The 27,260-nt window shown below is 39.8% G+C and overlaps 2 protein-coding genes and 1 pseudogene across 2 annotated transcripts; 1 reads left to right on the forward strand and 2 right to left on the reverse strand.

Annotated features, from left to right (window-relative positions):
* Positions 1-517: 517 nt before the first annotated feature.
* LOC110300143 (beta-defensin 2) lies at positions 518-4,009 on the reverse strand. The gene is made up of 2 exons (XM_085844336.1): positions 3,949-4,009; positions 518-672 (listed from the first exon to the last, which is right to left on the reverse strand). The coding sequence occupies exons 1-2, from the start codon at positions 4,007-4,009 to the stop codon at positions 518-520; spliced, it is 216 nt and encodes a 71-aa protein (XP_085700462.1).
* Positions 4,010-12,049: 8,040 nt separating this feature from the next.
* LOC110300935 (beta-defensin 50) lies at positions 12,050-19,660 on the reverse strand. The gene is made up of 2 exons (XM_021171147.2): positions 19,603-19,660; positions 12,050-12,213 (listed from the first exon to the last, which is right to left on the reverse strand). Exons 1-2 carry the CDS (start codon positions 19,658-19,660, stop codon positions 12,050-12,052), a joined length of 222 nt encoding a protein of 73 aa, XP_021026806.1.
* Positions 19,661-24,790: 5,130 nt separating this feature from the next.
* On the forward strand, positions 24,791-25,231 carry LOC147002491 (small ribosomal subunit protein bS22, mitochondrial pseudogene; annotated as a pseudogene).
* Positions 25,232-27,260: the final 2,029 nt, after the last annotated feature.

Here is a 27,260-nt window from a genome sequence, read left to right on the forward strand (position 1 = left end):
TTTGCATGTGTGTGTATTATTGACTAAAAAAATGCTGATATCAAAACTGAGACATTATCCCTTGAGAAAAAGCTTTGTTGGGACAACTTACTGTTATAAATGAGGTTCTAATACAACCGACATCCACTGCCCTAAGCCTTGTAAACCCTAGATCTGCAAATGGAGCCTTACATAAATTTGAGACCAGGAAAGAGTTACCCTGTGTTAGCCCTCATAAGGCCTGGGATCTGTGTTCTCTCTCCAGGCTTGTGTGGTTCTTCTGCACTGCTCACATGTGGTTTGACAATAAATTCACATAAGAGTGACATTGCTCAAATCATTACTCAGGACTAGGCAGGATTTCTGGAATGTCCCCTCTCCTGTCCTAAACCTGGACATTTGCCTTGCATATTCTTAATCCCTTCTAAGCCAAAAACAGGTTTCAATAGGATGTAAAATTGATAAGCTTAAAAAATGTTTCCTTTATTAAAACATCAGTTACACATCTGTCACTTGACTTCCATGTGCTTCCTTCTAATCATTTCATGTACTTGCAACAGGGGACCTTCTCTGGGAAACAGCTCCCAGGACGCCTGGCAGAAGGAGGACAAATGGCTCTGACACAGTACCCTCCATTGGTGTGGCAGTGGTCAAGTTCTGCTTCGTATCCAATACTTTTTAAATTTCCAACAGCTGCAAGGAGAGAGTAAATATCCTTTAGAGTCATAGCTATAATGTCAAATGTTTGAGAACATTTTGGGGATACAAGATAGATAGATAACATATCTAAGTTCATGGGACAATTTTCCCTTCCAAGCAATTGTCTTGAAATTGAACCTTGAAGACAGGTAATAAAATCACACACTTGGCAAGGGTGAGCAGCAGAATTATGAGTGTAGCTTTCATGTTGGATATTAAGACTCTCACTTCTTCCCCAATACACCTATTATTCCATCTTACAGTTGTGGCTAAGATGCCATATATACGATTTCTTAATGGTATAGGCATTACTGCACCAGGAACTTAGTCTGAAGTGCTTCATTTCATTTCTACTCCTTAGTAGTCAGATTGGTCATTCTGACTCCGGTCCAAGTTTCCAGACTTCTCACCACAATTTCCGCCCAAACCTGTAATTGTTAGTGTTACACTGATACTATGGTTGCCTTGGGAAATTTTTGTAGGTTTCAGAAATTGGTACTTATTCTGCCTTCTGTGGGATATCACAGTACACATAGAATGTATCCTAGATTAGTCTTCAACAGTATCTAGGATGGAACAAAATTACACTGTGATACACCTGGTAACCATCAAGTAGCAATTTTACACACATCCTCTGGTAATTTCTGGGCTGACACAAATGTTCTGAAAATTCCTGCTCAGAAGTTCCAGTTTTTTAGTATCCTAGAATGTGATCGGTTTTGGAGACAGGCATTTACAGATAATTGACATTAAATGAGGTATTTATATCAGACACTAATCTGGTTGGTTGGCAGAAAATATATACAAAGCATTCTATGTACTTATCACCAGCCAAGAGAAGAGGCTTTGTTTGTTCAGTTTTGTTCTCTGGAAATTGTCGAGCCCCCTTGCAATAGTCTATAAAATATGTATAGGCTCATAAAACACTTAATCAAAGATGTTAAAAACCATGACGATGAGGGGTCTTCAGCACTGAAGAAAGAAACTGAAAAAGACACTAGGAGATAGGAAGTTCTCCAATTTTTGTGTGTCAGCTCATTACTAATGTTATAAATCCATGACAATGAAATTGATCTACAGAGTCAAGGCATCCCCACCAAAATCCCAAGGACATTCCTCACAGGAACAGTGAAAACATACAATCCTTAAGTTCATATGACAATGTAAGGGACTCCAAAAGAGTGACAGCATTTCTGAGCAGAAAGAACAATATTGTAGGGGCTACAATATCCCTTTCATTTATACCCCAGTTCTATAGTGTAGTATACAGAAACAGTATGGTATCAGCACAGAAGCAGAAAACATCAATAGCATAGAGTAGAAGGCCTTGAAGTAAGCCTACACAGCTACTAATGAATTCTTGTGAGAAGTGCTGTGGTTAATTTCTATTGTTAATTTAGTTAGATTGAGAAACAGCTAGCAGGGTAGCAAGTTAGAGAAACATAAAGAAAAAGAACTCCTGCCAAGATGTAAACATGCAAAGGTGTCTGAATAGGATATGGTGATGGTTTGGAAATAAAAATGTTATAAAACATGAAATGGCTCACATGTTGTAGATCTTGTTTCTGGTTCATGGCCCTAATGTGAAAATTTCTAGGCAGTTTAGGAGAAGTAGCTCACAAGGGGCAGATGGAATCTTTGCTCTTGCATGCTCTTCTCTATGTCTTAGCCCCTTCCTGCCATGTGGTAAATAAATGTCTATGCCACTTGCCCCAGCACTGTGTTCTTTAGAAGTGCATGGGCTGTGCATGGAGCATGCATGGGGCAGACATGGGGTATGTATGTAGTGGCCTTCAGATTTTTCATAGAGACCAATTATATGAACTAAAGTACATACCTACACACACACATACACACACACACACACACACAGATTCACACACAGATTCACACACACACACACACACACACACACACAGAGATTCACACACACTGGAATGTAAAGGGATATGTGGTCTGTGTTATCATTTGCTTAGTTCTCAAAGTTGACGAGTCAGTTTGCAGTTCACCATGGAAAGAGTCTCAGAATATCCTCTTTCTGCTTTTCATTTTCCCAATCCAAGGAGACTACCTGTGAGGCTGAATGACTCTGTCCTCACAACTGCAGCATCCCATGGCTGTGGGTGTCTGCTGTGATCAGACATTGGCTTGTTTAGAGATACTTCTGTTAGTCCTGCTGAACAGTAGACAGATCACTTTCATTGACATCTTTTCTGCACTGTGGACCACTAAAGGCCCTGATGGTGTTATCTCTGGGTATGTCTGTGAGCACCAATGAAGCTTCCTCTGGCTGTATCAGTTCTCATAGACACACAAACACATACACAAATCACCCTTAGTGCCCACAGACACACAAACACACACACAGATCATCATCAGTTTTCTCAGACAAACTCAGTGAGAATATCATTGGTGTACACACACACACACACACCACCATCATCATCAGTGCTCATAGACACATCCAGAGATCCAGAGAGTATCATTGGTGTACCCTCACATACACAGAGCATGATCAGTGCTCACAGACCCACCTAGAGAGAACACCAGTGGTTCTTTCTCTTACACACACACACACACACACACACACACACACGAAGAAAGAGAGAGAGAGAGAGAGGGAGAGAGAGAGAGAGAGAGGATGCTTTGAGAAAAGTATACTAATGCTATCCATAGAATTTTACAGCTTTGATTTCTGTAATAACTTCACTGTTCAGCTGAGGGAAGTAAGAACCAGAAACTTGTGACTTGATCTGGATCAACAGAAGTGACAGACTGGGAAAATATATCTTTCATTTCTTTTTACTGGAACCCACTTGCTCCTGAGTCAGAGATAGATTGTGTTGGCTCAGAGCATGTGGGCTCTTCCAAGCTGGACAAGAAGCACCCATTAAACAATGGAGACATTCCCTCAGGGAATAGACTACTACCCTGACTGCTTGAACATGCTTTGGGAAAGTCCCAGTCCCTGTTGCAGGAGTGGTGGCACATGCCCTGAGTCAGGGCACATGGGGAAGACCTCTCAGTGACTTGGGTGAGTATGGAAATGCCTGTCTGTGGATCAGAAGCTGGCCTCTGTGTGTGTGAGGAGCTTCACTGAAGATGAAGAAGAATCTGTTTCCTACAAGACTTTCCACTATGTCAGGCATAGGACACCGGTCTGCTCCTGAATAGGTCCAAATCCCTGCCAGGATCACAGCTTCTCCCTGCTCCACTTTTCTGTTTCCATGTCCCCAGTCCTGAGCAGGTGCTGCAGGTCCTCAGGCTTACCTGGAGTGCTATAAGCCAAAAGGAGGCAGCATATCAGCAGCAGAGAGCAGAGAGTCCTCATGGCTGGTAGAAAGGGCACTCAGACTCCAGAGAGGGTCAGTAACCACAGCAGGACTGAAAGTCTCAGGAATCCTGAGGGTTGCCTGCCACTGTGGGTGAAGCTCATTAGCTCTCCCTCCTGCTCTGTGTCCTGAGGCATTTCCAGTGCTGTTGATAGGTGTTCATGCTAAGCTCTGCAGAGATTTGGCTTTCATTCTGGCGGCTCTAATTTATTGCCTCATGCCTGTGTTGCTGTAACTTTCTGCTTAGAGAGTCTGAATGTTCTCTGACAATGTAGTATATGCTAGTATCATTCGGGCCAAAATGAGTCAGAAAGCCTCTAAGAGGAAGAAGTCTGACAGCCTAGAGTTCCTATGGGGTAGCTCACCTGTAATCACTCTCTGGACAGAAGATAAGCTGATCCAGGGTTTAGAGTTCTTCCTCAGTAGCAGCTATTGCCCCCCTTTAAATTAATTAATTAATTAATTAATTAATTAATTAATTAATTAACTTTATATCCTGATCACAGCTCCCTCTCCCCTCTACTCTCAGCCAGACCCTTACAAATCCCTCCTCCCCAAGCCCTCTCCCCTTGTCCTCAGAGAAAGGGAAATTCCCCTTGGGTATCACCCTGCCTTGGGATATCCACTCACAGCAGGACTAAGCACATTCTTTTTCTCTGAGACCAGACAAGGCAGCCCAGCTAGGGGAAAGGGATCCAAAGGCAGGTGACAGAGACAGAGACCGTCCCTGCTTTACTTGTTAGAGGACCCACATAAAGCCAAAGCTGCACATCTAACACAAATGTTTAGCAACCTAGGTCCAGTCCCTGCATGCTGTTTGGTTGATGGTTAAGTCTCTATGAGCTCCCATGGGCCCAAGTTAGTTGACTCTGTAGGTTTTCTTGTGTATCCTTGACCTCTCGACTCCATCAATTCTTGCTGCCACTCTTCTACAAGACTACTGAACTTCATCTGATATTTGGCTGTGGGTTTCTACATCTGTTTTCTATCAGCTGCTGGGCATAGTCTCCTAAGACACAGTTATGCTAGTCTCCTGTCTGCAAGCATAGCTGAGTATCATGAATAGTGTCAGGAGTTGGCTCTCTCACATTGGATGGGTCTCAAGTTGGGCTAGTCATTGGTTGGTCATTTCCTCAATCTCTGCTCCCCCTTTATTCCTGTGCATAGGGTAGGTAGGAGAAATTTTGAACTGAAGGTTTTGTGGATGGGTTGATATCCCCCTTTCTCTACTGGAATTCCTACTTGGCTGTGAGAGATGGCCACTTCAGATTCCATATCCCCAGAAGCCACGAGTCTTAACTAGCATCACCCCTATAGCCTCCCAGTCACCTTCACTTTCCCAGATCTCTGGCTACTCCCATGTGTTTGTCCTACTGATGTCCATTCTCACTCCCAGCCCTCTCCCTGTTTCCCACACATGATCATCATCCCTATCCCCCTCCTCACTCCCTTTCCCACCAAGTTGCCTCCCTCAATCAACTTCTATTGTCTGTTGTATTTTTTCCTCCTGAGAAAGATTCAATCTTCCTCGGTCCTTCCCTGTCATTTGGCTTCTTTGGATCTGCTCAGTGTAACATGGTTATCGTGTACTTTATGGGTAATATTCACTTATATGTGAGAACATATCATGCATGTTCTATTGGGTCTGGGTTACCTCACTCAGGATGATCTTTTCTAGTTCTTTCCATTTGCTACAACTTTCATGATGTGTTTATTTCTAATAGCTGAGTAGTAGTCCATTGGGTAGATTAACCATGCTTCTTTATCCATTCTTTTGTTGAAGGACATCTTGGTTGTTTTGTTTCTGCCTATTATGAGTAAAATTGCTATGAACATGGCAGAGCTGTCCTTGTTGTATAGTGGAGCATCTTTTGAGTATATGCCCAGGAGTGGTATAGCTGAGTCATGGGTAGAACTATTCCCAATATTCTAAGAAACCGCAGCAGTTGGCTACATTGTCCAACTGAGATGGACATCTTTACATCATTTACAACATAGACATCTTCACAACACTGTGCCCCACATACTTAGTTACTGGCCATTTCAGCTGAGGGAGCAGCTGGAAGGAAAGAGCTGTCAAGCATCATGTGCTCTGGACCAGGACTGCTATGAGGTTATGGGATGAAGGATTACAGCCAAAAGAGATGTTTGGGGTAATAACTGGAACAGGATAAAAAACAATGCCACATATTCCAAAAAGTAAGGAATGGCAAACTTTTGTGTGGTGAAGAAAATGGGAGAAGAATGTAGGTAAGGATGTCAATGGGCATCTTGACTGGGTGAGCACTGTCTCCAGAAGGCCTTGTATTACCATGGCCTTCTAGTTGTGGTGGGAAAAGAAAATACCTTGCTACTTTGTGTTTGTCATTTGTCAATCTTTGTTAGAGCAATGTACCCAGCCAAACATTACTGGAAAAGAACATTGCAAATTGCCTGTGATGTCTGCCTCTTATAAGACACTTGTGCCCTCAGTGTGCATGCCCTGTCTTAAGTGCTTTGACCTTTCCCAGACTCTTACCCAGTCATGGCACTTTAGGGATTTCTGCTCATTAATCACATCACCTTTATTCACCTGAGGATCAAGTCCATGGGAAGTCAGCTATCCTTCCCAAGTCTTCACATTATTATGAATTAGTCTTACACATTATTATAATTTTTCATACTTTGGACACTTTACACAAACTCAGAATAAAAGGAGTCCCAGATTCACCATAGACTTCTACTTGCAGGGAAGATCTTATTTCCAGTCCTGCCCAGCTTAAGCTTTCTTAATAAACTGGAACCCTAACACTATGAGCCTTTGGGTGCCTGCTTTGCTGCTGTCCTTGTCCATGTGGTCTCATGAAACAGCCATGCATCAGCTGACATGTACACTGTCTCTCTTCAACACAGGGAGTCAGTTAGGATATAGCATGCATAACTGAAAATTAGACTGGTTTAAGGACATGGAGTCACTAGCTCCTCCTCTAGTGTATGGTCTCTGCAGTCCTGGGTAGATGACGAAGCCTCTAGAGCCAGGCATAGTTTCCTCCTGTTCATCAGTCTTAAATCCAATTAGACTCCATTTTTAATATTTCCTCAGGAAGTATAGGACCTTTTTTTTTCAGCCCGTGTTTGTTAGTTTATGCTGGTGTTTTTTTCTGGCAATGGTTTATGTAATCCAGGAGGACCCCAAACTTCCTAAGTAGTTGAAGATGACCTTCAACTTGTCATCCTCCTGCTTCAACTCACTGTTGATGGCATATACCATGATGTTGTGTCATTGTGGAGCTGGGGATCAAAGCCAGGACTCAGATGCTGGAGAAGCACTCTGACATCTGAGTGACAAAGAAGCAGCTCTTGTTTGTTGTGTTGTTGAGCTGTAGCAGTCTGCTGCTCTTTTCTCATGGTATTTCTTTTCTTCCGTAGGATATATATATGTGTGATGGACAGTCAGATGTGGAAATGGGAAACACATAGGATGTATATGAAGCAAGATTAATTGTTTGTGTGTTAATAAATTAGATTTTAAACTTGCTAGTCATATATATACACACACACACACATATATATGTGTGTGTTTTTCTAGTTTTCTAGTTTTCTGTTTTTCTAGTCCTTGACCCTCACCCAATATATTTTGTTACTGTCTTTTTGTTGTTGTTGTTACTGTGTTTTGTTTTGTTTTATATATATATGTGTGTGTGTGTTTGTGTGTGTGTGTGTGTAAATTCCAATGTGAATTATTAGATTTTATAGTACTTTTTTCCTGACCTTTCCCTACTTTGTTTCTCTAGAGAATCTTGAGTGTGTAAAATGTATTCTTATCTTTTTCTCACCCTCACCTCTTACATTTTCGACTTTACCCATTTACTCAAAAATTTCTCTTCGGGTTATTTAATTTTTCTCATTTGACAGTAATTCTGAAATCTGTTTTTCTAGTCCTTGACCCTCACCCAATATATTTTGTTACTGTCTTTTTGTTGTTGTTGTTGTTGTTACTGTGTTTTGTTTTGTTTTGTTTTGTTTTGTTTTGTTTTGTTTTTCCAAGATAGGGTTTCTCTGTATAGTCCTGGCTGTCCTGGAACTTACTTTGTAAACCAGGCTGGCCTTGAACTCAGAAATCTGCTTGCCTCTGCCTCTCAAGTGCTGGGATTAAAGACGTGCACCACCACTGCCCGGCTTGTTGTTACTGTCTTATAATGTGATCTCTCTCTACCAATTTGTACTAGCTACCTGTGGCTTTGTTCTTCAGGTTCACATTGCCCTACACTTGCTGTACTGTTTGCTTGTGCATTTAAGATCAATGATGAAGCTCCAAGCTCTATTTCTTGGAAGTAGTGGGAGCAGAGTGTCCTTTCAAGTGGTTTCACTGTAAGATGTTTCTTGGATAACCTTTTCTTTAATAGGCAAAGCCAAGTGGGATTCCTAAGATGTGACATTCATAGGTAATAAATTGTCTTTTTAGTGTGCTGGTGTACAGGATGCACAGGAGAATGTGTAACTGGAAAGGTGGCACTGAAGATGGGTTGATATTTGAGATTATTTATTAACTTGGATGAGTGATGGTGTCAGGTCTCCAATCAAACATGATTTTGGATGTTTCTGAGAGGGGATGTTTTAGACAAAACTCCTTGTTTGTGTGATGGACAGTCAGATGTGGAAATGGGAAACACATAGGATGTATATGAAGCAAGATTAATTGTTTGTGTGTTAATAAATTAGATTTTAAACTTGCTAGTCATTGCTAGTTGATATCATGGGAGGCCTCATTTTTTTCTGAGGAGAAAAGGTGGAGGAGATGGGGCAGGGAAGAGGAGAAGTGGTATGTGGACAGAAGGAGGAAGGGAAACTGTGGTTGGGATGTAAAATAATAAATAAATAAGGCAGAGCCTGATGCAGGCATACACCACAATCACTGAGGGAATAAGGTTGCAATGAAAGGAGCAGGGTTATTTTGAGGTTCCTTTGGAAAGTGAGGGATGTGGCATGGCCTTTAGCTTAGACGGGTTTGTCTGGATAAATTCGGTGGGTTAGTTATTTTATTTTGTTTTGTATTGTTTTGTTTTGCTATTTAGTAAGCCCCAGTGTCTTGACAGCTCTCCCTGTGATGACCAAGGAAGAACGGTATTGTCACCTGAAGTGTACATGCTAGAGGGAGGAGGAACCTTTGAGCTCCAGAGTGTGAACCTCACAGGCATCCTTCTGGGGTCTCTGTACTGTCTTCATGGACTGACTGTGGATGATGGGGTGTGGGACTTTCTACCCAGTGTACATAGTTTCCTGTTTTACTCTGTAGAGTAGTCAAGCATCATAACATAAACCAAGTAAAGTATATACAACACAATCTATATGTTGGTAGACACTGAACAAAGCAGACTGCTTTCTATGTTATGTGTGGATAACAGACAGTTGATAGAATAAACCCTGACTTCTTTGAAGAGAATAGATTTCAGGGTATAGTTTATTTTTCAAACTCAAAGTATACTTGTTCTGACTCTCCATCCAATCAAGTATTGCCTCCCCCTCCCATGCCAGGGGTGTGCCTTGCCTGGAATAAGTGGGATCCAGAGTTGGACATAGGAGTAGCTTTAAAAACTGATGCTCTCTGGCCTTCTGTCTAACTATACTGAATGCTTGGTGATAACTTCTAAAATAAGCTAAAACCTTTCTTGGTCATTCTTAGGGTTAAAAACCACTGTCTTCCACTGTCTTAACACCTGTATCCTAACAGAGGGGGAGATTAAGCAAAGGGTTAATTGCTATGGCTTTGCTCTCTTGTCCAGCAGCCTTGCCTCTCAGAGGGAGGTTTGGAGCAATAAATTTGTATTGAACCAGGAGAAGATTGTCACTATGACAGAAGGAAAAAGCTTTACACAAGCAAATATGCCTAAGTGCACACAAATTCACATACAAATAATACATACTCATACACCTCCATGAAAAACAGTTGTGTTCAGCTACATACTTATCTCATAATTACATACTTACATATACACATCCATACATATATGCACATGGAGCAAAGGTCCAAGTGTCAGTGTAGAAAGAACTCACTCATTCTAGGTGAAAAATGAGCTACAATCTTTATTGCATAGAAAAAGAAAAAGCTTGTACGTTTTATTGCTAAATGAATTAAACCCATGTCTGTAAGAGAAAAGGATGGATCACAGGGCCCCCAAAGGAGGAGCTAGAGAAAGTACCCAAGGAACTAAAGGGATCTGCAACCCTATAGGTGGAACAACATTATGAACTAACCAGTATCCCGGAGCTCTTGACTCTAGCTGCATATGTATCAAAAGATGACCTAGTCGGCCATCACTGGAAAGAGAGGCCCATTGGACACGCAAACTTTATATGCCCCAGTACAGGGGAATGCCAGGGCCAAAAAGTGGGAGTGGGTGGGTAGGGGAGTGGGGGGGAGGGTATGGGGGACCTTTGGGATAGCATTGGAAATGTAAATGAGGAAAATACCTAATAAAAATATTTTTAAAAAAAGAGAGAAAAGCCTGCCTTGCTATTAAGAAAAGACCTGTTCTGTCCCAAGGCCAGGAGAAGCCTTCCTGTTCCTTCTGCTCTTCCTGAAGTTTCTTCTTTTTTCCTCTTTACCTCTGCATTCTTTATACTGCTCTCTTAAGTTCTAAGTTTCCTTCTAATTTCTAAAGTATCCTATAGTACTGTCCTTCTCCTTCCTATCTTGCCCTTTCCTTGTGCTCTGATGTAATAATTTCCTTGCTCAATGTGCCATGTACCTTTTCTAGAGGGCATGGATCAGATAGTTTTTTCAAGCATCTTTTTTTTTTCTTTTACAAAAGCTCACTAGAAGTTCATTAATTCAAACCATAAATTGAATAAGGAGTTTACAACAGAGAATATTTACATATGATTCCATCAAGACTAGACATTTCTTATCTGTCATTAGCTCTTGTATAGATAAACCCAGTCAATATTTTATCTTTTGTCCTTGCACCTACAATAAGTCATTAGTTCTCTTTTTATATCCTTTGGTTAATTGTTTTACAACCTCTTAGAATGTTCTCTAAGTTGTAAGTTCCTGCTTTCTATCTCAGAAGTAATTAACTCATGACACTTAAAAACTGGCAGAGTTCTCATTTCAGTTTTGACATCAGAAAGGACTTAATAGCAGTCCTTATTATAAAGGGCTTAATAATTACTAGCATAATTTTAGGAATTCTTATAGAACCATCATTAAGAATTAAGAAATCGCTGGGCAGTGGTGGCACACGCCTTTAATCCCAGCACTTGGGAGGCAGAGGCAGGTGGATTTCTGAGTTCAAGGTCAGCCTGGTCTACAAAGTGAGTACCAGGACAGCCAGGGCTATATAGAAAAACCCTGTCTCGAAAAACCAAAAAAAAAAAAAAAAAAAAAAAAACCAAAAAAAGAATTAAGAAATCATCTATTTGTGTATATATAACATCAATAGAAAATAGCACATCTTTTTGTTCTGCAGAAATCTGCTCAAAAGAGTGGGCTAATACCTAGTGATTGTTATATATATATACATATATATATGTATATATATATGTGTGTATATATATGTATATACACATATATATCAATCTTAAATATATATTATGTATGTTAAATATATATTTAATAATTACAGGAAAAGCATATTAATAGCTGGAATCTTTCCTAAAGTATAATCTCCCAGGCCTTGCCTTATGGAGTAAATCTATCATAGTGTTACAGTCCATGATGGAACCATCTCAGGAAGGTCATCTGCTAGTTTTTAGCTTCTCCTAGATGGCTCCTGGAGTCTCTCTTGAGTCAACACCACCCCCAATATTGCTCCCATGTTGGTTTAGAGATAACTTGAATTTGAAATGACATTATTTAATGTCTGGTCATCTTTCCTCTGGTTATGAGATTGAGTCTACTGGCCCTTGTTTGGTTCCAAGACTCATATTCCACCCCTACATTTATTAACTTATTTCAAAAAGAGACACAGGACTCAATTTGTTCTGACAAAAGCATTTTTCAACGGATGTTTCACTTTATTGAAACAATGGTCAAATATTCTTTATATGGCTTCAGTGTTCTATATATTATTCATTCTCACAGGTACCATGCAGCATACAGAGTTCGTATTATTACAGAGATCACCCATGCTGCTATAGAAAGAGCAATCGTCACCGAAAACAGCTTCCATTTTTGGCATACACTTGATCCTGATGTGAAATGTACCAGGGTGACTGCCAACACCTGAAAGGAGAGAACACAGATATTAGTATATTTTAGTTGTATGTGCAATGAATTTAGTATGTTTGCTGAGGATGATAGATACTGATCTGCAAAGCTCACAAGAGAATTTTCCCTTCCAAGATAATCAGTCTAAGACAACTAAGAAAAGCAGATCTGTGAACAGCTCACTAGTCAGGCAGAGTGGCAAAACTCTGGACGTTGTTTTCTTTTAAGGAGAGGCCTTGGGATGTACAGGGAGATCAAGTGATGACCCCTGATCATTTTAAAACTCACTCTACCACAATGCAAACGTGATTGTTTTTTCTCAGTTTGCAAATGCTTCAGTAGAGTCTGTGTCTGTGAGAAGTTGATGCATCTACTCATGTTCTGTCTTTAGTTAGACTGACCCTTACCTCTTGAATATCAGCTCTTCCACCTCTCTAACCTTATTTCTACTGGAATTTGCCATCCTTTCTTATCAGGAGGAAATTATGTTTACTCTATGATGATATCAGTTTTCTACAGTTAGAATCTACTATGACTTCTACTCAGTACCATGAAGTCCCAATAGTTAGGTACTCCAGTAGTTTTCTGTGTATTTAGTGAGCTACCACCTTGCTTCATGACTCATGGTTATTTGAATGAGAGATGTTCTCTCATAGTCTCCTATATTTGAAAACTTGATCTCTATGATAGCTCCTTTTGGGGAGTTTTATACCCACTTATTGGAGGAAGTATGTCACTGGTGACTAGTATTGACATTTTAAGGTCTCACCGTACTCTTAGTTCTTCATGCTTCTAGTATTCAATATAACCTCTTAGGATACTGCTGTAGCCACTATATCTGCTGCTTTCTGTGAGGTCTCCAGGCCATGCCAGACTCTTATGTCCTTATATAACCATAAGCACAAATAAACTCTTTCTTCTACATTTGTCATTATTAGGAAAGTAAATAATACGCAAGTCTTTCCCAGCTCAGCAACATTGTTCCCAAGAATTTGGCTGTTTGGAGCTAGACTTTAGGTTGAGCTGTCCCCTAGGACAGGGATGGCCTATCTATTACTTTAGAAGTAATGATATTAAATGAGATGGGAGAAAGCTATAAGGGTTTTTAATACCTTTTTGAAAAGAAATGTAGATATAGTCACATAGGGATAAGCTGATTGGGAATGCAGAGAGAAGATACAACTTGCAAGTTAGGGAGACATACTCAGCAGAATCTAAAACTGCTGTCACTTTAGCCTTAGGCTTCAACTACACAGAGCTTGGAGTCTGTGACATTTACTGTACCACCCAAAGGAGATCAACAAACTAGGCCATCCCTGTCCTAGGGGACAGCTCAACCTAAAGTCAGGTACACTGTGTCACTCTAATAAGCTTGGAAAATATTTTTACTTTAACTAAAATTGTGTTGTTAGGAACTTCCATTCAAAAGCCCTTCCTCTGATTTTTTTCAGTATGCCAGTGTGGTAAGTCACTCAGATGAAAATCAACTTTGGGGATGGGCATTGTGGTACACACCTTTAGTCCTAGCCCTTGGGTGTCTGTCAGAGGAATATGGATCTTAGTGAGTTCAAGATCAACATGTTCTACATAGGGAATTCTTGACCACCCAGGGCTACATAGTGAGACCCTGTCTCAATAAATGAATGAATGAGTAAATGGATGAATGAAAATACAAAAAAGGGCAAAACCTTAGTCAAGGGTTTCTTTCAGCTTACAGGTTACAGCCCACCTTTGAGGGAAATCAGGGCAGAAAGATAAACTTGAACTTAAAATGGAAACTAAGGAGGAGTGCTGAAGAATAGCTCTCTGGCTGGTTTATGCTCAGCCAGCTGTCTTAGACAGAACCACGGGCTTGGTTCTGCTTACAGTGGACTGGGTCCCTCCTCTGTCAATTATCAGTGAAGAAAGTTGTCACAGGCATGAACACGAACCAATGTCTAGGCTTTCCTCTCTCAGATAACTTTAGGCTGTGTCAAGTTGACAGCCAAAGAGCAAACAAGAATACAATCTAATTACTTTTGAGCACACTCCCATTTATAGTGATTTCACTTAAAAAATATTTTCCATTACTCTAGGAGACTACTTTCTATCCCTTCAGAATTTTGTGCATTTCCCTATGGAGGAATTTGAATTTGTATGTATGCTTTCTAATGTTTGGGGACTAAAATACCTTAAGAATCTCCAATTGAGATCAAAGCTGTCTTCACAGTTCTTGTTTTTTTCCTGGCCACTAGATACACAGATCTATCCACATTTAATGATCTGAAACTTAACTTTTAATATTAAATTTTAAAATATTTTCATATATTTATATACTATTTTTATGTCCTTCCAACCCTTTCTTGTCTCCTAATGTTCCCATGACCCTACAACTTCCATTGGAATTCATAATCTCTTCTGTAATTATTACTCTAGTAAGTCCAGTTAATGTTGCCTGTATAGTTTAGGATTAACCACATAGTTTTGAATAAGCTATCACGGAGTTTATCCCTGGAGAAAATTTATTGTAACCCTGACTCCAATATCCATTAATTTCCTTTAGCTCTCCATCAAGTGGTGGGGCCTTGTGAGGTTTCCTTTGCCCATGCTGTCATGTCAGTTGGTAGGGTCATTGTATTGGTCTTTTGCCAGCAGCTGCATAGTTGAGATATTAAAGATGCAGCTTTCCTTTGGTACCAAAGTGACCATCTCACAGATGCATCCTCCTCTGTTGACAAACTTTCTGCCCTATTTTTTCCCATGAGGTTCCCTGGGCTTAGGCAGAAGGATTTTGTTATTGATGGCTCAAGTAGGACTGGACAGTCCACACTCAATATTTTGTACACTTGTGCCTCTATAGTTGCCTCATCAGCTGCTCTATATCTTTAGATATAAGGACAAGTGTTTAGAATACTGTTGGAAGCTTTATTGCTTTATAGAAATGGCTGTGATGGCTATTCTTAGTTGTCATCTTGACTACATCTGGAATTAACTAAAATTCAAGCATCTCAATACATCTGTGAGGAATTTTTCTTAATTAAATCATTTGAAATATGAAGGTCCATTTTTAATCCAGGTGTGTGGAGATCAACCTTTAATCTGGGACACACCTTCTGCTGGCAACCTGTGTAAAGGAGATGGAAGAAGGAAGTGTTTTCTTTGCTTACTCTTGCTCTCACTGGCAAGTCCCTTACTTTCTTGGCATTAGAGCGTACTGCTTTGAAATTCTGCCATACACCTGAAGACCAGCTGAGACATCCAACATCCTCTGAGCAGCTACTAGATTCTTGAGCTGTTTATTATTAATATAAAGTCATTGTTGTACTAGCTGGACTACAAATTGTAAGCCATTCTAATAAATCTAAATAATCATGTATATGTGAATATATTAGATGTATAGTCATACATACTCATTCTGTATGTTCTGTCCTCTAGAGAACCCTGACTAATACAATGGCAGTAGTATATTCCATCACCTTCCTATCCATGTGTTCTAGGCTAGATTTACAGCATGAGGCATGAGTTTCTGCTTATAGAATGGGCCCTAAGTTCATTCACATAGCTGTTGTTTACCCTCAAGAAATTACTGCCACTATTGCACCATTGGGAATATCTTGTTAGGTCGTGTGTATGTTATTGTGGTTCACAGAATTCACAACTGAGTATAACTATTGACTACTTCTTCCCTTGGCAGTTTTTATAGTACCTTCTGGGTCTATTGTATAGAGAACTCTGAGGGTACTCACTCAGAGATTGTGAATGATGATATGACTCCTAATTTGGCCTAGGTTTAGAGTGGCAACGGGGCAAGGATGTGAAATGACACATCTGGAAGATCTGCACACAGGTGTGTTGACAGCTGGTCCTAGGCTTAGGGTGGTGTTGTGGGTAAGTCTGTGATGGTTCATGCAGGAGGCACAGGCATAAAAGTGTGTGTGACTCCAGCTAGGCCTGGCCATGGAGAAATGACCTACATTGAAGTTTTCCTTATAAAAATGAAGGAACTCCGTATAAACATGTCCCTCTGAATTGCTTCAGTGGGTATGGAAATATAGAACATCATTATCAACATAGAAGTTTCAAGTGGACAATGCTATTTGTATATGAATGAGAAAGGAGAGACATTCTACTGCCATCCTACTCCCTACCAAGAAAGAATTCTAGGTCATGGATACTAGGTTGCTCACACAAGGGACCCTTTTAATCTCCAATTCTCATCTTTACTCTAGACCATAGTGATTTCTATCACACTGAACCTGGCCTACTCCTAGTATGTATTATCTGTTATCAGCCTTGATACAATATTGATTTCAGATAGCATCATAGTCAACAGGACTACCAAGACATCTCAGCTCCAGCTTTTGTGCCCTTTACTAGCATCTCTAATTATTGCAAGGATATTTAGAAAATGATTGGTAAAATCTGTATCTGAATGTGTTTGACATTCTACCTTTTAAAACAACATTTTAACTTTATATACATTGCTGGTTGTTTTCTTTACCTTCTTAGATATGGGGAACTATAACTGCAGAGATTGATAACTCAAAGCTATTGGGTTATTTTTAATAAGAATTCCAGTTACCTTTCCTTGTATAGCTCCTTTCCATTTGTGGGACTGAGAACTCTAAAACTCAGATCGAACTGATACTTATTTAGCAGAGAATTTTATATTGAGCCTTAGAAAGTACTTAGCAAGGTCATGGCAGATTAGCAAGTACCTGTTTTCTCCAAGAAATACACCTCACTAGCAAACACACACACTGATGAAAAAGACAGATTGAAGGTTAAAGTATTGAGCAAATGAATGTTGGATCAACCATTTTAGTATCTGACAAAGTTGACTTCAACAAAAAAATCAAAGAGATCAAGAAAGCCACTACATATTAAAAATGGGATTAATATATCAAGAAGAAATTATATATATGTATATGCATATGCATATGCATATATATATATATATATATATACTAACAGGGATCTTGATTTCATAAAGCAAACATTATGGACACAAAAGAACATGTCAGCCTAGATAAAATAGCAATAGGTGATTTCAATACACCTCTTGTATTAGGGTGAAGTAAATGAAAAACATTCAAAGTTGAGTTTCATCATAGACACACTCAGAAATCTATGTCAGGAAAACCTGTAAAATCATAAATCTATAGCAAGAAAACCTGTAAAATCTATATGAACACACTGAAATAGAATAATACATTCTTCATGATAGGTAAAGAAATGGAGTAGAATATTTTAAAATTCTGTAATCAAACGAACATACACATACCATAAACAAAATAGACTGCAATCTTTGGAATAGAATGAAGATAGCTCTAAAGTAAATCTTATTTGAGTACTTGCATTTTTAAAAAGCAGAAAAATCTAAAATAAACATCGAATGATGTACCTCAATATCTTAGAAAAATGAGAATGAGCCAAACATGACATCAGCAGATTGAAAAAATTATGAGTTCTGAAACAGGTTTGCAATTTAATGAACAGAAAAGTAACACAGAAACACAGAAAGGGTGATAAAACATACTTTTGGATTTTCTAAAAGATAATCAATGTTTATTATTCTCAGACAATAGAAATGAAAGAATGAATTTCACATACTAATCTAATAAAATAAGAGATAGAAAAGGTAGTATTACAATAGATTAGTAAATAGATTGTAAAATTTTATTCCAAAAAAAGTAAGTAGGAACCTGTAAGAAATGATATGTTCATAGACAGATTTTATCTATCCAAATTGAATTCAGAGATTCTAGACAACTCAGACAGATCGATCTACATCAAGCAAGAAACTGAAATGATGTTAAAGAGTTTCCCATCAGGAAAAGACCACTGGGGCAGTGTGGATTCACAGCTGACTTGTCCCAGTTCTTTAAAGAATAATTAAAATAATATACAAATAGTGTTCCTCAAATGTTTTCATGAAACATAAGGGCAAGGAACAGTAGCAAATTCCTTATAAAGCAGCGTTGTTATTCTGATACCAGAATCCAGTAAGAACAAAACAAGAGAAAACTAGAGTCCAATTCATTTGACAAACGCAACAATTTTAATACCTATGTCCCTGGATGCCAGCCCCTTTCTTAGGATGAATAAGAATATGTGGCTATTCCTACCCAGAATGTTCTTTGTTGTCTTTGAGTAAGGTACTCAAAAACAAGCTGGCAGTTAGCAGATGAAAATACTCCATGAGAAAAAAAAATGTTTTAAAACTATCTTGACTTTGTAACATGTGAAAGAAATGACAAGTCTTTTCTCAGTGGAACAAAGCATGTGCCCGCGCGTGCGCTTGCGGGGGCGCGCGCACACACACACACACACACACACACACACACACACTGCAAATCCAGATAAATTAAACAGCATGCACTTTACTGCTCAGCACACACTGATATTTTCAATTCAGTAAGCTGATTACCTCTCCAATGAGCCACAGTCAAACCCCTGAAAAACCTTCATCTTTGATCAAGGGGCTTCAGAAAGGAAAACTCAGGCAAATATATTTGCTATAAATGATAAATGTAAGGCAAATCTCTAAGATAAAGTGATAGCCTGCAGACAAGAATAATAAAGTTTTTGTTTTTCCATAAATTTTGTCAGCTCTACTTCTTCCTAGAGGACCCCTGTTTCAGGGATGAGGTAACAGAGGCAGAAAACATGATTTATCCAAGATTCGGTGTGTGACAATGCAGAAGTTGAAATGTGTTCTGTTTGTATTTGTTTGTTTGTTGTTTTAAAACAAGGTTTCTCTGTGTAGCCCTGGCTACACAGAAACTCCCTATATAGAGCAAGTTGGTCTTGAACTCAGAGAGCCTCCTGTTCCCGACCCTGCCTCTGCCCTTGCCCCTGCCTAAATGTTGGGATTAGTGGGCTACAACTGCCTGGATCAAATGCTTTCTTGATCCCTGTTGTAAGATTTCTGCTTCTCCCTTATCAGGGACAACTTTGGCTCATAGAAGTGGCATCTCTGTTGTGACACGAAGCCAGGCTCCCTGTACAAGGGAAGATATCCTCACTAAAAAAATGTGCTTGATTGCCATAATAAAGGCTTCCCTGACTGCCAGATCATTTGGTTAGTCATAAGTCTGACTGACAAGCTGTGTGGACGAAACAGTGGCATTTGACTTGGAGCAAACATGGTGGGTACCTCTCCCCATAGGATAGTTCCTGCATGCTCATGGCACAGACAAATGATGAACTGCTGAGAGCCGCCAGTGATAAGCCCTGCATCTGTGCCATGATCAGACCTATGGTGCCCAAGGTATATAGACATTAAGGGCATCAATGCAGCCACTACATCCAGGGGAGCTCTCCTAATTCTCTCTCTGGGCCTACAAAGCAGCATTCTTCAGCCTTCCTCAGTCTGTGTTTTCCTTGCTCGGGGAAGTTGCTTTAGCAGGTGATGGTGTTTACCTTTGACCATCAGGTAGAGGAGGCCGGAGGTCAGCAACAGAAGGCAGAGAGTCTTCATGATGGTTGTAAACTGGGAACAGGGCACAGAGAGAACGAGAAACTCCTAGGAGACCTAAGGAGGGAAAAGAATCCCGAAGACAGAGAGCAGCTAGATTTATAGAGAGGTATCATTGCATAAGCTTATAAATGAGGCAAAGGGAGGAGCTAATCTAGATTGATGGTCCAGCTGGCCCAGTGACCATTTGTCTTGAGAGATCTCCAATACTGTGGACACGTGTCCGTGTCTGCAGCTGGAGTTTGTGCTCCTGGAAACCCTGAAATCTTAGATCCTGTTGTGTTTTCTAGAGTAGGGAGTTCTGAGGGTTTCCTAGAAAGATAGCTCCAGCTAGGATCTCTGTCTATAAGGACTCAGAAAGCCTATGGAGGGAGGCATCACACTCCAAGCAGTTAGCTGCCTAGTCTTGGCAGGTGTTTGTTCCTCTCATCTAGCTGTGTCCCTTCTCAGGCCTGATACCTTGCCCTCTTGTGTTTATAAAATATGTGCTGGATGTAGGGATGGAATTTGTTCCTCTGATAGACAATGCTGTACTTTGTCTCTCTCCTTGACTCCATCTTTCTCCTTGAAGCTTGGATTTCGGGTTTCTTCCTCCTACAGAACATGCATGGGTTCTTGGGATTTTTCTATTGAGTATCCTCAGAAGTGCACTCCCATGGGCTCATATAGGGGCCATTGGATAAAGTCTCAGAAGCTTTTGCCATCTGTCCAGTCTTAATTTTCTAGTGCCTTGCACCCATTATGTGCACACTGATTCTAATACTTATTGACTTTTAGTACCACTCTGAGATCAGCTTTCTTGATGTCTCAGTAAGTAGACTGATTTTTCACATTAAAATAACCAATCAGTATATATAAAATACTTTTGGTGCTAATTTTGATCTTTTTTTTTAAAATGTTGTTTGCTTATAATCATAGGGATGTGTGTCATACTGGCATTTAATTGTAATTAATTAATTAATTAATTAATGTAATTATTTGTATCACATGCAGGAGATGTAATGGCTCCCTGTTTAACTCTTTCACTTCCTCTCTTTCTTGCACTCGCCCTCTTCCTTTTCCTAACTAGAGCCATTCCAGTTTGGTTTCTGTTGCCATAGTAAATACTATGATCAAGAGCAATTTGGAGAGGAAAGGTGTCATTTTGTCTCCAAGGTTATGTTTTGTCCTCCAGGGAAGCAATGCAGTAGCTTGAGGAGGAGCTGGAAGCAAAATTCATGGAGGAGCATTATTTGGTTCCAGGTTTATATTTAGCTATATTTTATATATAGTCCACTCTCACCTGCCTAGGGATGATACCACCTGTGATGGGCGAGCCCTCCTACATCAACTAGCAATCAAGAAAATTCTCCCACAGACATGTCCATAGAACAATTTGATAGGGGCAGTTCTTCAATAGAGTTTTCTACTTTCTATCAAATATAACCATCACACACCTCTTCTACCCTCATGTCACATATAAAACAGTTTCCAAATGAAAGAAAGTGTGTGCCATTTATCTTTTTGTATCAGGCTACAAGTGACAGTATTCAGTTCCACATAATTAACCACAGCTGGCTTAAGTGTAGTTTTCTTTATAGCTTAATAAATGCCATTGTAAACATGCAACATGTCTGTATCCATTTATCTATTGATAAATATCCTGGCTGATTCTAGGCCTTACCTATTGGAATGAGCACCAGAGTAAACACTGAAGCACACATAATTCTGCAGCACATTGACTTAGAATGTTCCTAGAAGTGATATGGCTGTATCATAATATTGCGTGTCACTGTTTAGATTTAATCTGCATTTATATGATGACCAATGCCTTAGTTATTTTTTTCCTGAGGTTGTGACCATATTCCTTGAGAGGGAAACTTAAGGAATTGTTAATTTTGGAGAGTTTCACTGTGCAAGCCTATCATGGCAGGGAATCCACAGAGGCAGGCACTTTTGGGCAGCTGTTCACAATGCATTTGCTCTCAGGAAGCAGAGAGGTCTATTCTACTCAGCTGTTGTTCTCCTTCTTTCTTATTCCATCTGGCAGCTAGGGCAGATCTTCCTACCTCAAGTAATCTAGATATCCTTCATAAACAAGTCACGAGGCTTGCCTAATCTGAATATCCCCTCAGAGGGAAGGACGGAGGCAAATCTACTGTGTGGTCTGTCTGTCTGTCTGTCTGTCAGTCTGTCTGTCTCTGTATGCATCAGTGATGCTGGAGATTGAATAGAGGACCTGGTGCATGCTAGGTAAGCACCCTGGAACTGAGTCACACCCCTTTCTACATGATTCTAGATGTTTTGAGATTTTCAATTGATAGTAGTCATTTGATCTATGAGTGTTGAACACTATAGATCTTACGAAAGAGCAATCGATAAGCTCACCAAACCACTGATGGGTCTGGAAAGTTTTATCTCTTCATTGCCACAATGTAACAGACATGGGCCAAGGAGGACCCTAGTCTTTCGACTCTCTGCATGAGACTTCCCAACAGTCTTAGCAGCCATTGCAATCACTATCTAGCAAACTATTTATGATGAGAGGAGGAGAGAAAGAGGGGGGAGGAAGGGAGGAAAGAAGGAAGGGAGGGAGGGTGGGATAGGAAAGAGAGAGAAAGAGAGAAATAAAGGGAGTAACTTTTTTCAATCCCTGATCTTTTCCCCTAATCTCAAGGCCTGGGTCTCTCAGATGCTCAGTCTCTCTGACAGACTCTGTCCTGAGATAAATTGTAAGGGATCAGGAAGAGCAGGAACATGTGGACTAATTCAATACTTTTTAAGCATTTATTATTCCCTACCACAAAGCTTCATAATGAACTTTTTGAGACAAAAGCTATAAGGTGTTAGGTAAATAATAAGGAATGGGCAGCATTAGTTCTGTCACTCTCTAATTCAAGGACTTTTATTTAATTTCCAATTTTATCAGGGAGTCTTTGGAGCTTGGAGAATGGTGGATAGAAAATCTTTAATTTACCGTCTCTTAAAAGCTTCACTGGAGAGGCAGATGAGCCTAGAGAGGATTTCAGCAAAACCCTGGATTCCAGATATTATGAGCAAAAATTCAGATTCTCCCCTCATGAATATTCAACAGTATAAAAGTTCAGCTGGCTTTTTTAGAAACAATTTTTAAATTAGATATATTCTTCATTTACATTTCAAGTGCTATCCCAAAAGTCCCCTATACCCTCCCCCTACCCTGCTCCCCAACCCACCCACTCCTGCTTCAGGCCCTGGCATTCCCCTGTACTGGGGCATATAATCTTTGCAAGACCAAGGGCCTCTCCTCCCAATGATGGCTGACTAGGCCATCTTCTGCTACATATGCAGCTACAAACATGAGCTCAGTGGGTACTGGTTTGTTCATATTGTTGTTCCACCTATAGAGTTACAGACCCCTTCAGCTCCTTGGGTACTTTCTCTAGCTTCTCTATTGAGGGCCCTGTGTTTCATCCAATAGATGACTGTGAGACTTCTGTATTTGCCTGGCACTGGCATAGCTTCACCTGAGACAGCTATATCAGGGTCCTTTCAGCAAAATCTTGCTGGCATATGCAATAGTGTCTGCGTTTGGTGGCTGATTATGGGATGGATCCCCAGGTGGGGCAGTCTCTGGATGTACCTTCCTTCTGTCTCAGCTCCAAACTTTGTCTCTGTAACTCCTTCCATGGGTATTTTGTTCCCCATTCTAAGGAGGGACGAAGTATCCACACTTTGGTCTTCCTTCTTCTTGAGTTTCTTGTGTTTTGCAAATTGTATCTTCGGTATTCTAAGTTTCTGGGCTAATATCCACTTATCAGTGAGTGCATATCATGTGACTTCTTTTGTGATTGGGTTACCTCACTCAGGATGATATCCTCCAGATCTGTCCATTTGCCTAAGAATTTCATAAATTCATTGTTTTTAATAGCTGAGTAGTACCCCATTGTGTAAAGGTACCACATTTTCTGTATCCATTCCTCTGTTGAGGGACATCTGTGTTCTTTCCAGCTCCTGGCTATTATAAATAAGGCTGCTATGAACATAGTGGAGCATGTGTTCTTATTACCAGTTGGAACATCTTCTGGGTATATGCCCAGGAGAGGTATTGCTGGATCCTCCGGTAGTACTATGTCCAACTTTCTGAGGAGCCACCAGATTGATTTCCAGAGTGGTTGTAAAAGCTTGAAATCTTATGATGGTGTCTTTTGCCTTACAGAAGCTTTGCAATTTTATGAGGTCCTATTTGTCAATTCTTGATCTTACAGTACAAGCCATTGCTGTTCTATTCAGGAATTTTCCCCCTGTGCCCGTATCTTCAAGGCTTTTCTCCACTTTCTCCTCTATAAGTTTTTCAGCTGGCTTTTAATGCAATATATCTTCCCTTTTTAAGTCTTTATATAGATTTGGTAAACAAACAAACAAACAGAAAACAAAAACAAAAAAATATCTAGATTAGCAAATTCTCAACCTGTAGACTATCATTTCTCAGGGAATCGAATGACCCTTTCATAGGGGTTGCCAAAGACCATTGGAAAATGCAAATATTTATGTCACAAGTCACAACAGCAGCAAAATTATAGCTCTGAAGCAGCAATAAAAGCAATTTTATGGTCGAGCCCCCCACAACATGAGGAACTGTATTAAAGGGTCACAACACTAGGAAGTTTGAGGAGCACTGCTGTACTTCCATACTGATATCCAAGAGTAAACAATTCTAGTCCTTCTGTGTTGAAAACTATTCTAATTTGCTCTCATGAGGCTGACATATTGGTTCCCATGGCTCCCACATGGAATCGATTTTACCTCATGACATGGCTGCCAATCCTCTACAATTTTCTGGAAACAAATCCTAAAGGAGAGACTTATGCACGTACCTCAGTGGAAAACCAATTCTTTCAAAGGCCTCCTGGGCATTTGATGGTCTCTTTATATGTAGATATTAGGTATTTGTTTTTGAAAAATATTATCCTTTATTCCTGTGATACTTTTCTTAGTTTTCATTTCCACCCTCTTAAAAGTAACTCCCGGGGGGTAGGGGGGTTGGGTTTGCCAGTAGGAAGCTTGAGAGGAGAGGCTCTTGTGGAGGGAGCTTGGAAGATGAGAATCTGCAGAGGGCTGTTGGCCTATGTCTGTTTGCTGAGCACGTAGGGCAAGGCTATCAATGCACTGTTTCTGACAAGCATGACTTCAGGGCTGATCAGGGGTGATCTCTGGGCAGGTTTCAGTTATTCCTAGTCTAACTCTAGGGTAATCAGCAGCCTTGATTTTTGACCCCTTTACAGTTTGCAGCCTTTAAACCCAAGTCAGGCTGTCTTCCCCACCTAACCCCCTAAGGCGGCCTGGTTAATGCTTCAGGAGTTACTAGTACCCAGGAAGATGGCCATCAGTTCATTAGAGAGTTGACTGATTGCTTTATATCTATTACTCAGACTGGATGTTAGGGTGACTCTCTCCCAATTCTGTAGATTTCTATGCTGTAAAATCTAGGAAGGCCATCTGAAAAGAGAGCAGACCATGTTTGAGAAAGATTTGAGGTACATCTGGCTGAAAGCAGGTCTGGAGGAAGCCCCTGAAGGCTGGTAGACCCCAAAGATCTACAAGAGGAACAAGTAAGTCTGGGGTCTCATCCCTCTGCTTCTCTTGCTGTGGCTGACCCATTATAATAAACTCAATTTTAAAAATAACTCCTTTAATCATGGGATATCTTCAGTGTGACTTTATTGTCTCTTTTTTCTAATATTCTCTACTTTTGTATCTTTAGACACACAAATTCATGTTTCAGGTTTTATTGCACAATTTCTATCTTTCCAATAATTGTTAATTGGACGATATTTTATTTGCATTCTCTGTTTTTTCTTAGTTCATTTTTTGCATCAAATCAAATGATCATGTGATCTCTATTGAGTTTACTTATATGGTCTATTGCATAGAAAAGGCATCAAACAAAATCTAACATCATTGTGTAACAATTGTGTTGGAGGATATAGGGATAGGGGGACACTTTTCAACATAATAAAGGCATTTATCAACAATACCTCATGTAGTGACATATTAAATAGGAAAACTGTGAAGCATTTCCATGAAAATCAGGAACTAGACATGTGTGTCTCTTTACTTTGTTCAGTATAATCAATCCCTGTGGTCATAGCTTGAGAAATAAGACAAGCGAAGAGGATGCAGTAAAGACAGAAGAGGAAAAAGTCGAAGTATCATTTTAGCTGATAGAATTTTACATATAAAAGACCTTACCAAAATAAGTAACCAGGTACATTAAAACAGAAGCCTTCCTGTAAACTAATAACAAATACCAAGAAAAAAAATCAGAGAAACACTCCTATCACAACAGCCTCAAAACAGAGCAAACCAACCCAAAAGCAAAATGACAAAAACAAAACAAAACCAAAAAACAAACAAGAACAATAAGACAACCCATGGAACAAATTAATCTAAGATTTCAAAGATTATCCCAGAAGATGGAAAACCTCCCATGCTCATGGATCGGTAGGATTAACGCTTTGAAAATGGCCAAATCACCAAAAGCAATCTACAGACTCAACACAATTCATATCAAATTCTAGCACATTCTTCACTGAAACTAAAAAAGAAATTGCTAAGAATTTATATAGAAACACAAGAGAGCCAGGGTAGGGAGAAAAAAAAAAACTCCAACAGTAAAAATACTCGTGAAAGCATTGCTACTGCTGATTGAGAGATGCACTGTGGTCTATAGAAGAGAAAGCAGCATGGAGTGGCATAAAAATAGACACAAACAGACACACAACTGATGGTGTAGAGCTGATTTAGGTATAATTCCACACTCCCACAACTAAGTAAAATTTGACAAATAAATAGTGTGCATTGGAAAAAAGACAGAATCTTCAACAAATGATTCTGGGTGGATTAGATAGATACATGGAGAAATATGGAACTAGATTTTAAAATCCAACAAGCTGTCACCCTGCACAAAAGTTAGAGAAAGCAGAAAATATGGTTCAATGTATAGGGATAGGAAGTGGATTTCTGAATAGTATTCTGGTAAGCACAGGCATTTTGACCAACAGTTGAAAAATGGGACCTAATTAAACTAAAAAATATGTATACAGTATATGAGCGAAGAAGCAGCTTTTAGAATGATGAAAAATCTTTAACAGCTAGCTATACATGTGACAGAGGGTCTAGAATATGACCTAGACCCATGGTCTAGAATATGTACAGAAAGAGCACAAAAAAATGTAAACATCGAGAAAACAAACACTCACCCAAATCAGTGGAATCCCTGATCAGGGCTAGAATAGAGTCCAGATAAACATGTAACTTTTCCAGAATGTGAGCCTGGAGTCACTTCTGCTGTTTTATCACTAGGTGGGGCTTCAAACTCAAGTTTCCATCAATTCTGCAGTAGACTTAGAACCACCAAAATATGATCTGGTTGGGTGTAGATGGCTCTGTGATTAAGAATACTTGTTGCTTTTACTTCAGACTTGATAATCAGCACCCACAGACCTCTCCCATAACACATTTGACTTTTACACCCAGCCAGATCTTACCCCCACCCCCACTCCAGGCTTATACCAGGACATACATTATGCACACCAGTTCAGTCCTCTCTGTCTACTTGATTTTTTTTCACCCTAGCCATTTC

This window comes from Mus caroli, unplaced genomic scaffold, assembly GCF_978045245.1.
Source record: "Mus caroli unplaced genomic scaffold, Mus_caroli_1 scaffold_10, whole genome shotgun sequence".
NCBI classification, from domain to species: domain Eukaryota; kingdom Metazoa; phylum Chordata; class Mammalia; order Rodentia; family Muridae; genus Mus; species Mus caroli.